The sequence below is a fragment of the Felis catus genome, chromosome B1 (genome assembly GCF_018350175.1).
Source record: "Felis catus isolate Fca126 chromosome B1, F.catus_Fca126_mat1.0, whole genome shotgun sequence".
Lineage (NCBI taxonomy): Eukaryota > Metazoa > Chordata > Mammalia > Carnivora > Felidae > Felis > Felis catus.
The window spans coordinates 75720483-75736106 of NC_058371.1; the positions used below are offsets into that span (position 1 = coordinate 75720483).

The window sequence follows — 15624 nt, forward strand, 5'->3', positions numbered from 1 at the left end:
AATTAGAACCGAGGGATTTTAGAAAAACAACAAAATAACAGAGGAAAGGAGAGAAGCAGCCCTCTCCTTAGCACCCATAAAATCAACAGGTATGGATATGGGCTCAGCTAACGTACCTGATAGAGGGAGCGGACACTTGGCTGGAAGACCATGTTGGTGTTGAGCAGAAAGGAGCGCAGGAGAGGCTGCGGGTAGCTGGCTAGCTGAGTAATGATCCCGATAAGCAGCAAATTAACATGTAGAGAGTTCTCCAGCATGTTCTCCAGCTTTGACAGGACCACGCTGATGAATGGGCCTGCAGGAAGAGCACAAGGCATCAGGGCTGGCTCGGCACAGATGACATCTTTCCTTGACAACTCAGGAGGCACTGGGGCCACCGCTCCCAAACCGCGGGTCCGCCAGGTGCAGATCAAATACAGAAACAGCAAATTGAGCCAGATCTTCTCCTGCCTCAAAGCAGAACATGAAGCAAACCACCACCACCAGGAGAAAGCAGGGATACGTGCATGGGAGCTGGTATTTTGACTCTATGAGCAGTTTTGATGCTTTGAAAATTATCACAGACCTTGAAAAAAGTCAGAGGAAGCATAATTTTAAAGATACACTTCGGGGCACTTGGGTCCAACTTCAGCTCAGGCCATGATCTCATGGTTCGTGAGTTTGAGCCCTGCGTCGGGCTCGCTGTCGGGCTCGCTGCGGTCAGTGCAGAGCCTGCTTCAGATCCTTTGTCCCCCCCCTCCTCTCCCTGCCCCCTCCCCTGCTCAAGCTTTCTCTCTTTCAAAAATAAACAAACATTAAAAAAAATTAAAATACGGGCTCTGTGCTGACCGCTTAGAGCCTGGAGCCTGTTTCCGATTCTGTGTCTCCCTCTCTCTCTGCCCCTCCCCCGTTCATGCTCTGTCTCTCTCTGTCTCAAAAATAAATAAACGTTAAAAAAAATTTTTAAAAAAATTAAAATATACTCCATAACGTTGCCGTATATCCAGAACTGTCAGAGCTCAAAACCATGATATTCAATCACCTCATGAAGACGCATACTGTAGGGCTTCACACAAACATCAGAAACCAGCAAAAGTTTTAGTAACAAAAAAACCTTTGTGCTAGTAAAGAACAGCAAACACACAAACTATGTTTGCCAAGTAGCAACATGGGAACAGGGATTGTCTATCCACAAGAAGCACCCAGAGAAAGATCCCGTCTTGTGAAATATCACCATGTGGAAGAATCGGAAGAAGAGAAAAACCAGGGGTGAATGAGGCCTGGGCTGTAATTTTAATGGCATTGGGCAGCTGGGTAACAATACTTTAATCTTCAGGTGGAGCAGGCGAGGGAGGGAGAAGAGGGACTCAATTTGGGGAGGTATAGTTTGAGGTGTCATAGGTTCCTCAAGAAAGAAAATCTATACGACTGCAAAAGTAGTTCATAAATAATTAGGCAAAAGGAGGCTTTGACTAATTTGGATCGTGAGAAAATTAATGTGCTTTATGTGGGAATTCATTGAAGACAGGGAAAATCAAAAAAATTAATCTGGCATTAATAAAATTACTTGAAGACATTTTCCATTTTTACCATAAAAGCGGTCCATTAAGCAAAATGAATGAGAATTCTGCATTTCCCCCAGTGGAGCTATTGATGATGCCTCTAAACCACGGCATCTTTATAACAAAAGCACATCACCCTTGATGAATAAACCTGCCTTACGAAGATTTCACCAACATTAATACGAGTTTAACAAAAACATACTTTACCACAAGATGCTTTATTCAGAAGCCTTGGTGGTGTAAGACAGTAAAACCCTTTGCAAGAAAAGAGAAGCCATCTGTGAGAATTGGGAACACCAAACCTAAACCCTTTACCCCTGGATGATGGCAATATTCCTGTCGCTGGGGTTGCAGAGGATGTTTCTACTGGGGCCTCAAACAGAAAGGTACTACCCCCTCATGTATTTGGATGAGCCTCAACTTCCCCATCTCTGGGATGGACAGAGCTCCTCACTTTCCACAACACAGGCGTTCCATGAACTCTCAGAGTAGAGAGCCTTCGCAGAGGCCCTGCTCACAAAACACAACTGGGAGTGTGCCAAACACATTCAGAAACTGGATGAGAATCCCACTTTGAAAGCACCTTAAAGAGGCTTCATCAAAAACCCTGGAAACGTCACTAGTAACTCTTCTGAAGGCATCACAACCCAATTCAAGCTTTTCAGGTAGAGGTACAAGGTGAAGGCTGCTGCCCTCATCCTCCCCGACTCCCGGCCAGGTCTTCCCTTTCTTCCCCTCCCACCCCCTCCCCCGCTGCCCTGCAGTCCCTGGCTCAGCATCTATTTTCCTCCAGAGGAAGCCAAGACAGGTGAATTCAGTCCCTTGAGGTAGATAGAATCCCCTATAAACAAACACATGTCCTTAATGAGAGTCCAACCCTGCCCTCCCATGGCCCGAGACTGTACTTTGCCCGTGTAGCCATCCAATGCACGTGAGATGTGCCGACCTTGCAGGTGCCCAGGGCAGAGCAGGCACAGTCTACCGCTACTACAGGGGAGGGAAACAGACCAGCCCCCTGTGGAGAGCGAGTGGCATCACCATCTCTGTTCTGAATGATAGAACGTTAGGTCAAGACCAGCAACTGTCATAATCCACTAATGACATTAATTACAACTTCTTAGGCATGTGCAAAAAGAAACATCCATGAAACCCTTTCAAATTCCTCTTTTATTCTTAGTTGATTTCTAGCACTTAAAAAAAAACTGCTTGGCAACAAACAGTTGCTAGGGGAAACTCTTAAGCAGCTGAAAATCAGAAAAAACTCAGCTACAATTTAGAAAGCCACAGGTGTGTGTGCGGGGTGGGGTGGACAGTGTGTTTTTTCTTCCTCTCTTCTTCTAGGAGGACAGGCAAACTCCCCACCCAGCAAATACTAATTTCTCAGAATAACAAGACAACGTGTCATTCACGTCTCTCCCCTCTCATGTGCCCTCTTCCCCTGCCCCCCCTACCCGCCCGCTCCTCCTCTTTTCTCTAACTCCAAGAATGGAGCGGCCATCAATTCCGTGCCTCGGCTCTGCTGGTCCCATGCTGGAAATACCTCCTGAATGTGGGCCTTCACTGCCACCTCTCTGCCAGCTCTGCCTGAGGTCTGAGTCCCATGGTTGCTTGTCTTGACTCCAGCAATGGTCTTTCTATTTTAGTAGAGATTTAAATGATTTTTTTTTTTTTTAGTTTTCTTCAAACAGTACAGAACTATAAAGATATATATATATCTTTATATAAACTCAGTTTATATATAAACTATATATATATTTATATATATAAAATATATATATAAATATATATAAATATATATATATATAAATATATATAAATATATATAAATATATAAAAAATATATATATATAAATATATATATAAATATATATATATATATATATATAAAATAGAATATATATATATATTCTATATATTATATATATAGAATAGATATAGATATATAGATATATATAGATATATAAATATATAGAGAGAGAATATATATATAGAATATATATAGAATATATATAGAATATATATATATTCTATATATATATTCTATATATATTCTATATATATTCTATATGCATTCTATATATATATATTATATATATAGAATATATATATAGATAATATATAGATATATATAAATATATATATAGAGAGAGAATATATAGAATATATATAGAATGTATATATTCTATATATATTCTATATATTATATATAGAATATAATAATACATATACAATAGAATAATAACTGAATTATTATTTAAAACATTTACTAATCACTATGTGCCAGGCAGTGTTCTAAGTGTTCCACACTTTTCATGTATCAACTTACTTAAATATTCTACAGGAGCCTACGAAGTTGGTTATTTATCCCCATTGAACGATGAGGCAGAACACTAAGTGTACGTGGCCAATAAATGAAAAGTCACGACTGTAATCCAGCCCATCTGTTTCCAGTGCTGCTTCTTTTCACCAACACACTGCCTTGCCTCTGCCCGCACACACGTGTGTGTGTGTGTGTGTGTGTGTGTGTGTGTGTGTGTATCCTGGTTCTTTTTTTTTTTTTTTTTGATCAAATGATGACATCTTCCACACCCTGTCCTGCACCTTGCTTTTCCATCGAACACTCTACCCTAGAGACTGTCCCATAGCAGCACATACAGAGCAGTCGCATTCAGCACAAGGCTGCAAGCTAGTCAGTCACCATGGGTACTACATTCGTAAAACAGTCTCCTACTAGTGGACATTTGGGTTGTTTCCAGTCTTTTTCTATTACAAACAACACCTCAACAGACATCCTTGTAAATACATCTTGGCACATACGCGTGAATACAGACTGTGAGACGTTCCCAGGAACAGAACTCAGAGCATGAGTGCATTCTGAATTCTGCCACAGTGACAGCAGGCTCCCACCTGCTCTCTCTCTCCCTATTACTCTAGGCTGGCCTTTCGAACACAGACCCAGTCACATCACTTGCCAACTCAGACGCTTCCAGGGTTTCTTCAGTGCCAGCAGCGCAAGGTCCCTGCTCCTCAGCTTGGCCCAAAGACCCCCTCCCCATAAGGTGGCACCAACCAAGCTTTCTGGCTTCCGCTCTCAGACACTTCACTGTCTCACAGGATCCACGCTCTGTCACACCTGTGCCTGCGCTGTCAGGCTCCTTTGTCTTCTGCCTGTTGTTTCCTCTTCCCCAGACGATCATTCTGAGCCACTTTAACCTGAGAGCTTCTATCCGCTGTTTGTACCCCTCTTCTGTGAAGTCTTTCCCACTCCCCCCCCCCACTGGGCTCCCCTAAGACGTGTGACACACAATCACTAATAATGCACTTCTTTGGAGCGCCTGGGTGACTCAGTCGGTTAAGTGTCTGAGTCTTAATTTTGGCTCAAGTCATGATCCCAGGGTCGTGGGATCAAGCCCCACATCGGGCCCTACTCTGACAGCATGGAGCCTGCTTGGGATTCTCTCTCCCTCTCTCTCTACCTCTCCCCCCCAACTCTGTGAGTCTCTTTCTCTCTCAAAATAAACAAACTTAAGAAAATAATGCTTTTCCCACTGAGTACAATTCTTTCTTGATCTCTCCTCTGCAAGTCTGTGAATCCCTTCAGTTTTCTGTCCTAGTACCTGGCACAGAACCTGCCAAATATTAGGAGATCAATACAAGACTGCTGAATGCACAAATAGAGTTAATTAGATAAATGAAATGGAATGCTTTGATCGTCCTGAGAAGCAAATTCATTTCGGTGGAAATCAGGATTCCACAGAGAGACAAAAGTTACGCTTACTGCTACACAACACACTCAGGAGTTTGGAAACTACAAAGTTTATATACGTGGAAAGAGAAAAGATGTTTCCTGAAGCTGTGTACAAATTTCAAAGGAGGAAAAAAGCAAAGTTTTGGTTAAAATTACCTATATGTATCAAAAAAACTCACAACATTTTGTTGGTTCTCAGGTGTATCCTATGCAAAACACTGATGTTATTTGATAAAGTGTTGTATTCTCTTTTTCTTCTTGCCCTAAGCTATACTTTGTTTCCGCAATTTACATATTTCCCAGGGACGAAGCTCTTTCACAAGAAAGCCAGCGTTCAGTTCTAAAGAGCAACCCTCATTAGCCCTGGGTGGCTCTCACACCCCCAAGAGCTCTGCAAAGTGGGGATTTCCAGCTGGGCCAGAGTAAATGGGGCAGGCCCCAGGCAAAATTCGGGTTTGTGGTAGGTTACTTCTGCCCCCCTTCACGCAGCCAGGGCCCTCCTGCTCCCCACCCCATCCCCAGCCCCCTCCCCTTATCACCTGGGCAAACTGAGATTATCTAATCCTTCTTACTTCTGATGGACTGACTGATTGAATTTTAATTAAAACCCATTCACACTGAAATGTTATCTCCACTAGAACCTCAAGCCTTTTAATTGTGGAATTAAAAGCTCTCTCCCTCTTTAAATAAATCTTCAGGCCTCAGTAAATAGATGAATAAATACAGGAGGAGGCTGGAAGAGCCACTTGAAATCACAGGAAGCCTACCAGACTGGGCCGGAAGATAATGTGATCTCATCTATTTGGGGTGATCCGAGGAGGTGGAGCACGACCGGTCCCACCAAGCTGCTCCCCGCCAGGCAGAGAAAGGCAAGCCTCAGCCAAGGCTGCCGGGGGCTGCCTGTAAGAGTGATAACAACACACACACCCCGCCCCGAGGTTCCCATTCAGTCCTCACAGGAGAAAGGGGAGGGTTTAGGATCTCAAGAGCTGGAAGTGCTACAGCCAGGAATCCCCCACAGGCCTGACTCCAACGTCGCTGTGGGTCCCTCTGCGGTGTCAGCCCCTAAAGGGGGGGATCTCTCCCGGTTATCTAGACACTGCTCAGGGGTCCCACACCAGCCTTCCCTGAGTTTGATGAGCCCCCTGGGCCCATTCCCCCCGCACCCCAATTTGCAGATTCAGATATTACTGGCTAATACTTAATGATGTTTTCTATCATAACTCCTCACCCCAATCCACGCGTCTGATATCCTAACCTATCCCTTGGGCTCTTACTCGGTTCCTACCTGTTGTTAGGGGTATATGCTGGAACACACCCATTCGCTGGCAGAGTTACAGGTTTATGGGGGTCCACTCTACTTATTTTTGGGTAAAGATTTTGCAATTACCTGAAATGAGCTCCGGGGCAAAGGCATACCTAGCTCCAATGGCCTCTGACGTGTGTATACAGCTGTCTTTATTCAGCAGCTATTCTGAGCACCTGCCCTGTGCTCTGTTCTCTGTTCAGGTGCTGGGAAAGAGCAGAGAAAATCCAACACCTGTGCCTTCGCGGAGCCTATGATTCTAGTGGGGGAAACCGTACCTTTCTTCTGTATAAAAACACATGCCATGGAGAAAAATTAGTAGACTAAGGGAAATGAGGCTATCAAATACTGAGACTGGAATTTTTGTGTGGTTTCATCAGTCCTAGTATTTTATCACACACATATCAAGGGAAGCAGTTACCCAGCTGTGAAATGCATCCTCTGATTGGCTGGGGTCCAAAAAAGACCGCTAGAATGACAAGGTAACATGAAACCACCTCTCTGTGCTCTTCACAAATCCACTTTCCCCCCTCTGTTAGGTAAAGTGGCAAGGCTCCTTGCCTCCACCTACCGTACTTCCTCGTTACAATACGTCCAAGTACTTACAAAAGCAGAAATCAGAAAGCGAGCGAAGATCATCACCTGTGAACGGGGTGCTCTGAGTCCTCACGGGAGGCTGACTGGCAAAGGCAGTCTCATCTCTCACCCCAAACGGGGACGGCGCGGCGTCGATGGTGGGAGCGTCTGCTATAAAAGAATCAAAGTCGTCCTCCTCTTCCAGGGCCTTCTCCCCGGCCTCCTCCTCTTCGTCCTCCTTTTCTCCTTTGCTCTCTTCTTCCTTCCCCTCTTGCTCTCCCTTGAGATGCAAGACAGCAGGCGAGGGGAAATTCTCTTCTGTCAAGCCCTCGGGGCCCGAATCCAGTTCTTTAATGATTTGGTCATACTGGGCGATGAAATCTTCACCCCCTGGGTTAATGACCATCGGCTTTGAATCGTGTTCGGCCTCGGAGATGGGAGACGCTAACTCCGGGCTCGGTTGCGGGGCTATTTCCAGCTCCTCTTCTTGTTTCGGTCCCTTGGACGCATTTGGAAACAGGTCTGAATTGTCCCTACCGTGTTCCTCCTCTGAATCCGTGCCTGACGGAGGGCTGGGCAGGGGGCCGTTGTTCAGGGCGGGACCCTGAACCTCAGTCTGGGCTTGGCTTGCGGGCCTGGCGGTTTCCGCCTGTACCTTCCTAGTGTCCTCAGAGTCCTTCTCGGCACACAGCCGGTACACCATCACATCATCCTGGAAGTCAGACTCTTCGATGTAGGACCCTTTGAAGAGCAGGATGGCGTTCTTCTTCATCTCCTGGATGTGTCTGGGGGGGTCGACTGGTGCCGGCGGGCCCGAATTCTCCAGATCATCATAAGGCCCGGGGGAGCCCACGTCCGCCCCTGAGGAGATGCCGGTGTCATAGCTGTCATCCCACTCCAGCTCCGTGTGGCTCTTCTCCTTTCCTGGAGGCGGCGGAGAGCCCCTCTTCCCGGGGAGTTGCGGCGGGAGCCTGAACACAGGATAGGGGGAGCCGACGACGCTGTCCTCCGTCAGGCTCTGGACAAACGTCTCCGGGTCAGGGGAGTCTCCGTCGTACAGGGCGGACCAGACTCGGCAGTCCCTCATGCAGCGGAGGATGTTGGTGTGGGCCTCCCACAGGTACTGCAGGTAGCTGATGTCCAGGGCTTTGCCGTACTCCACGATGCAGGCCGACGGAGACGACACCTGGGGCACTGGCTGCTCCACGGCCCCTGCCACGGGAGGCAGAAACGAGTCAGAACGAGCCCCCTGCTTACACGTACAACAGGTGGGGAGACAAAGGTAGTGGACACAGATGTGACTCATTTGGCTTCTAAGATTTTGTCCCGCCAGCTACTTTAGTTCTACTAACTTCTGAGTAAAAAAATGGTTAGATTTTAAGAAGAACAGAATGTCTGTCTTCATAGAAGTTATAGAATCATAGAGGAGACCTAGAACTCCACCATTTTTTTTTTAAGTTTATTTTATTTATTTTGAGAGAGAGAGAGAGAGCAGAGGAGGGGTAGAGAGAGGGAGAGAGAGAGAGAATCCCAAGCAGGCTCCACACTGTCAGTGCAGAGCCTGATGCGGGGCTCAGTCCCACAAACCATGAGATCATGACCTGAGCCAAAATCAAGAATCTGACGCTTAACCGACTGAGCCACCCAGGTGCCCCAGAACTCTACCATTTCTTTTCTCCTTCTTCTTTTTTTTTTTTTTTTAATGTTTATTTATTTTTGAGAGACAGAGAGACAGAGCATGAGCAGAAGAGGGGCAGAGAGACAGGGAGACGCAGAATCTGAAGCAGGCTCCAGGCTCCAAGGTGTCAGCACAGAGCCCGATGAACTCTACCATTTCTTAAATGGAGAGCTTACATGGCAGGTGGTTTTTCAACACTACCCCTCCCAACAGCCCTATATGGCAGATATCATTTTCTCCATTTACAGGCAAAGAAACTGAGGCTCAGAGACAAAAGATCACCCAACTAGTCAGGGGCAGAGCACAACTCAAGCACAGGCTGTCTCACGTCAACCCCCGTTCACACTTTGTTCGATGCCACACCTTTGCAAGCTTCCTGTCTCTTCATTATCTAAATCTCTACCAGGCCAGACCAGAATTATGAATTGCATTACCTGTCTACCCACCCACCTACGCCACTGTTCATCCATTAGGGCACTCCACTGTAAGGCGATCCCAGAGTGGGAGAGTGGAAAGAATGTGGAATTGGGAATCAGAGGACCCATCAGCTGTGTAGCCTTGAACAAGTCAACTCCTCTGAGTATGTTTCTTCCTGTGTAAAATGGAAATACTACTTTCTTCAAAGGATTAAATGTGAATACAGGGAAAGAATGTGGCAAGTTGTAGGCATTCGACAATCGCTTGTTTAATTTAAATTTTGAATTATGCAGCAAGGTCAGCCCCAGAATCATTCTTTTTTTTTTTTTATTTTTTTTTTAATGTTTTTATTTATTTTTGAGACAGAGAGAGACAGAGCATGAATGGGGGAGGGTCAGAGAGAGGGAGACACAGAAGTGGAAACAGGCTCCAGGCTCTGAGCTGTCAGCACAGAGCCCGACGCGGGGCTCGAACTCACGGACCGCGAGATCATGACCTGAGCCGAAGTCGGCCGCTTAACCGACTGAGCCACCCAGGCGCTCCCCCCAGAATCATTCTTGAAACAACTTTCTTAGTAAATAAAAAGACATCAGTTGTCAAATATGTTCTAAAAAATGACTATTGGTAGGAAAATAGACGATATCTGGACTAGTTTACCTAATAGGAAAATACATTTAAAATAACTTGTACTGCCAAGTAAATTATTAATTTCCATGATCACTGTATCTTTATTTAAAGACCAAGAATACCACCACCTTAATTTGTAACAATTACATCTACACCAAACACCCTGATATTTTCCTGGTCAAGTAGCCCAGCTCTTAGAGAAAATATACTTTATCTAACAGGATGGTGCCTGGATAGACAGGATGATATTGTTTGGGGGGATATCAGAATACACACTGGAAATACCGGGGTCAGTACCAGGGTTGGACTCTTCCCTAGCGGTCACAGGAAAGGCAGAACGTTCCTGAACTGAAAGAGCCTTCTGGCCACCGAAGATGAACAAATGCCTGCTTGTTTCAGCTGCCTGCCAGAGGGCCAAGGTTGATATAGGTGACCATTTAAATTTTACCTGTGCAGGGCCTGGGTGACTCACAGTCAACCGAGCATTGACTCTTGATTTCAGCTCAGGTCATGATCCCAGGGTCCTGGGATGGAGCCCCACGCGGGGCTCGACGCTGAGGGTGGAGCCTGCTTACGAGTCTCTCTCCCTCTGCCCCTCCCTGCTGCCTGCACACTCCGTGTCTCTCAATAAATAAATAAATTTTACTTGGACAAGATCAACTGTAACTGGCAAATAGCACGAGTACGATAACTCCTATTAAAACAAACAACAACAACAACAAAACAAAACCAGAGGATTTATTTAAAAACAAATAAAACCCTCGGAGTTACCTGGGTGGCTCAGTCAGTGAAGCATCTGACTCTGCGACTCTTGATTTTGGCTGAGGTGATGATCTCATGATTCCTGGGATCAAGCTTTTCCCCGCACTCCTCGGCTCCCACCCCGTGCTGTCAGCATGGACCCTGCTTGGGATTGATTCTCTCTCTCTCTCTCTCTCTCTCTCTCTCTCTGCCCCTCCCCCACCTGAGTGAATACTCTCTTCTCTATCAAAATAAATAAATAAACTCAAAAAAAAAAAAACCTAAGTAGGTCAACGAAATGAATCAGATATTGTTGCCACATCACAAATTTCAAGCTTTATGATGATATATTATTGGCAGGCAAGCACGCACAAAGGGTCATCTTAGAAATTAGAATAAGGACTAATTCTATCTTAGTTACAACCATCTCCACATCTCTACCCCCATTTTGTTTAAAAAGACATGGTGGCACATATTTTCATATATGTACTCTGAGGATGCCACTAAAGCCTGGTCAAAATAAAGGTCTGGTGGGTGGTGCCTGGGTGGCTCAGTCGGTTAAGCATCCAACTTCGGCTCAGGTCATGACCTCGTGGTTTGTGAGTTCGAGCCCCACATAGGGCTCTGTGCTGACAGCTCGGAGCATGGAGCCTGCTTCGGATTCTGTGTGTGTCTCTCTCTGCCCCTCCCCAGCTCTGTCTCTCTCTCTAAAATAAATAAACATTTAAAAAAATTTTATAAGACGAAGCAGAAAAGACCCTCCCCGAGTCATTCATTAATGAAATGGGGCTCACTGCATTATTCCCTGTCTACCCAAAGAGACACATATCCAGAGGAGGAATGGCATCTGGCATCCTTTTTGTTTCAAGATTATTCACTAGGCGAGTTCCTTTTACCTGAACTATCATGCGTACACTTTGACCAGAGAATATAGTCCCTCTCCTGGTTCCCAAGAGTCAGGGTGATCCCGCTGGAGCAGCAGACGGGGGTCAGGGCGAGCAGCTTGGCCGCAGAAACAGAGTAACAGTCTCTCTCCTTCACGGCCCACCTCTGACTCAGCATCATGTGGTTGCAAGGGATCAGATACCTGTAACGACAACACGGCTGCATTCAGCGTCTGCCACATCCACTCCCATCGGGACTCGTCATGGCCCGAGGTGGACGCATGATGCATCCTCTCCCCACTCTCGAGCCAGCCATCCTACCGGCCCCCCGGGGCTCACTCGCTTGCGTAAAACCTGCGGAGGGCTTCCTTCTTCTGGCAGAACCACCCCCTTGCAGAGGGCCCTCACGCTGCAACCTTCACGAACTGCCTCCTCTCTCACCGGGTCCGCTATCGCTCTGCCTCCATGTCTGCACCCACGGTAACCTTCACTAGGAATGTGCTCCCCGTTCCCTGCCTCACCGATGTCTTGTCATCCTGCAAGGTCCAGCTTCAGTGTCACCCTCTCTGGGAAGGCTTCCGGGGCTTCCTGCTCCAAGACAGAGCTATTCCCGCCCTCCACTACGCTCACTGCCCTCTCCTAAAGCACGGGTACCTAGACTCACAATTATTTCAGCGTCTCAGAACACTCAGACACTCAGTACAACGTGCTACCAGAGCAGGGGACTTCTTTAACAGTTTGGTTTCATAGTCCCAGAAACTCTGGCTCGTAGTGGATGCCGAATGACCGCAGCCGCACGAAAAGGCAAAGACCCACTCCACAGTGCAAACCCCCTCTCGTACTCTCGTGGTTGACCCTGAGAAAATATGGCGGCGAAAGGTATTCTGGTCACCAGTTCCAACATGGGAGCTGGGGACAGGGAGAAGGGGTGTCCCAACACCAACAAGCCAGCAAGGCTCTAGACACCAGCAGGGTGTCCTTCAATTCAACTCAATTCTGACCGTACCTACCTGGAGACAGCGTCCACAGGTGAAGGGTTCGGTCCTACATGACTGTCGCCCACGCACACACACTTCAGATGACCATCGCAGGCCAAGGTTATCACCTGTGCTTCTGACCAACCTGCTATAAATGGGAGGTTCCAACAACCTCCTTGGATATCAAATAATACACTGCAGTGGCTCACCGAACTCAGAACAACATTTTACTTCCTGGATCACCAGTTTATTACAAAAGGATATAACTGGGGAACACTCAGATGGTGGAGATGCATAGGGCAGGGTGTGGGGGAGGGCGCAGACCTTCCATGCTCTCTCCGCGGGTATTGTTCTCCCCACATCTCTGTGTGTTCAACAACCTGGAAGGTTTCTGAACCCGGTCCTTTTGGATTTTTATGGAGGCTCTATTACAGAGACACGGTTGATTAAGTCACTGGCTGTTGGTGACTGATTTAACCCGGGAGGTCAGGGGAGTAGGACCAAGAGTTGTAAGTAACCGGCTAATCACATGGTTGGGTCTCCTGGCAACCAGCCTCCATCCCCAGGTTTGGGTCCTGGAGTGGCCTTATCAACATAACAAACACATCTTTGTTCTTCTCAGCATGTAGGAAATTCCAAGGGTTTCAGGAGGTCTGTGCCAGACACAGGACAGGACAGGGACCAAATATGTATTTCTTTTATAAATCACAACTTCACAGTGGCCAAGGCCTCACCAAGGAACACTAGGCCCCACTGCACACAAAATGCTTTCCGTGGGTGATCAAAAATACCTGAGTATCACTATGAACCTAGAGATAAGAAAATCTGGGCAATCAGTTCTGACACTCTGGGATCACATCCACGGGCTTCACAGGTGGAATAAAGTTTGTTTAAATGGTTGACACTCTTAGCGGGGGGGGGGGGGTGTGTGTGGCAATAATACTGTTCCTTTAAACAAAGACGGAAAAAAAACGGGATGGAGGCAGCATGCCAGAGCCAGAGCCAAGTGTCACTCGTACACAGGGGCCAATTCCCGAAGACCTGAGCCATGATCTTCAATAAACCAGAATGTTTTTGTTTCCGTTTTTCGCTTTTGAGGAAGAGGCAGTACAGAAGAAAACAAGCTATGATGAAGGATTCGGTGAAAAAGATAGAAGGACAACTTTCAGGGTGTGTCTGGAGGCCTGAGAACAACTAAGCTGTGTCTCCCACTTCCTGTTGATCCAAATGAGGAAGGTACGTTTACATTAATGACTGACCAACGGCAAGAGCCTGAGTCGAGGAGGAAAAAAGACTGAATTCTTTTCATGGTGCTTTACAAGAACGATCTTAGTAACTTTCACAGTGTGAAACAAATTTGCCACTTAGCCCTCCCATTCCCAAAAGAACCACCACACCATTCTTCAAGTACTCTGCCACAGGCTCCTAGTCTCTTCTCCCCCACACGCACGGGCATATAATCCACACACTCCTGAAGCCTAAACTTGGAATCACCAAGATCCAGACATTCCCCGCAGGTCTGATGTGGTGGCATCGACTTTCATAAATTCGAGTGTATGAATATCAAAGGTCATAAAAACAAAAAGGAAAGAGAGGAGGACAATATGGGCAAGGTGACAGGTCTGTTCTAATTCTTGGCCCAGCTCTGGGGTCTTGATCCGAGCACTAGCGGAGAAGAAACAGGAGTTGTAGGTTGAGGCACCAGGGTGGCTCAGTCAGTTAAGCTTCTGACTTCGGCTCAGGTCATCATCTCACAGTTTGTGAGTTCGAGCCCCGCGTCAGACTCTGTGCTGACAGCTCAGAGCCTGGAGCCTGCTTCGTATTTCCTCTCTCTCTCTCTCTCTCTCTCTCTCTGCGTCTCTCTCAAAAATAAACAAACATTTTAAAAAAGAAGCTGTAGGTAGCAACATGAAGGAGGTCTTTCCACAAGGATCTCTGTGAGCAGAGATGCTTTGGTGACAGACAATGACGCAGAGGAGAGAGGCTTTCTCCCACTTGTCTACACAGGGCACAGCTCTGGCCCTGAGGGCACAAGGGAAGGCAGTGCTGGGCCAGCACCTCAGCACCTCTGCGCTCTCAGGTGGGGACCAGGCAGGGGCAGAGGGAGACGGCGCCAACCAAAGGGGCCTCACCAGGCACTGCTGTGGCAACTGTGGTGGTGGACACACTTGCTTGTGACCATGGGTTAAGACCCCTCCCTAAGGCCAAGTTCTTAGTTGACAGGTGAAGGCCAGAAGACCCAGGAATACATCGTGTGGTTGTTGAGATGGACTGTTCTCATCTCACTGGCTGGTGAGGCCTAGGGAAACTCATATCACATAGGATTTATTATCTCCTTATTTTGATCATTAATTATTTAAGAAAGAAACTGCTTCAATGCTTTGATACACTGCAGGAACTTGATGACTGCTTACAGCTCCAACCAAGCATATTTCATGATTTAAGTTGATATACATAGATTTCTGCTCTTTGTTTGAAGTATTTTTTAGAAATGGAACAGTGGATCAAACCTAATAAAGCTATTTATCAAATATCACCAGTGGGTAGCTGGAAATTATATTAGAATAAAGAGTAATTGGGAATTTGCAACTTTGCAAACACATATTTTCAGCAGAAACTAAGAATTTTCTTCTGAGTAAATCAAATAAACAGATTCCCTATAGGCTGAAGCAGAGGTTTTATCAAATCGAAAACGGGGGGGGGGGGCCTGGGTGGCTCAGTCAGTGAAGTGTCTGACTCCCGATTTCAGCTCAGGTCATGATCTCGCAGGACATGAGTCTGAGCTCTGCTTTGGGCTCTGCGCTGACAGCCCAGAGCCTGCTTGGGATTCTCTCTCTCTCCCTCTCTCTCTGCCCCTCTCCGCTGTGCGTTCTCAAAATAAAGAAAGTTAAAAAAAAATTGGAAATGGGGAGTGAGTTCACATAAATAACCCCTCCCTCGTATTCACAGTGCTTCCACAGCACCTCTGAAATGAAGGATCATCCCAGAGGGAAGAGTGGGAAAACCACGCGTTGACCCTCTGTCTTCCCATCCCTTACAGGGAAAGATTAGGAACAGAATGAATGTCAGAAGCTGCCCTAATGTCAAATATCAAAATGAAGTGGCTGTCGATAAGAGAAAAATCACTCC

General features: G+C 46.6%; 1 protein-coding gene across 6 annotated transcripts in view; it reads right to left on the minus strand.

The window, feature by feature from the left end:
• Positions 1-15624, minus strand: part of FHIP1A (FHF complex subunit HOOK interacting protein 1A) — a 276539-nt gene that overhangs the window by 7324 nt on the left and 253591 nt on the right. For all 6 annotated transcript variants that reach the window (XM_045055776.1, XM_045055775.1, XM_045055774.1 and 3 more), the window contains 3 exons: positions 11531-11721; positions 7238-8383; positions 117-295 (listed from right to left, as the gene is read on the minus strand). In XM_045055776.1, coding sequence (XP_044911711.1) covers positions 117-295; positions 7238-8383; positions 11531-11721 — 1516 coding nt within the window. The remainder of the gene's footprint in view (positions 1-116; positions 296-7237; positions 8384-11530; positions 11722-15624) is intronic.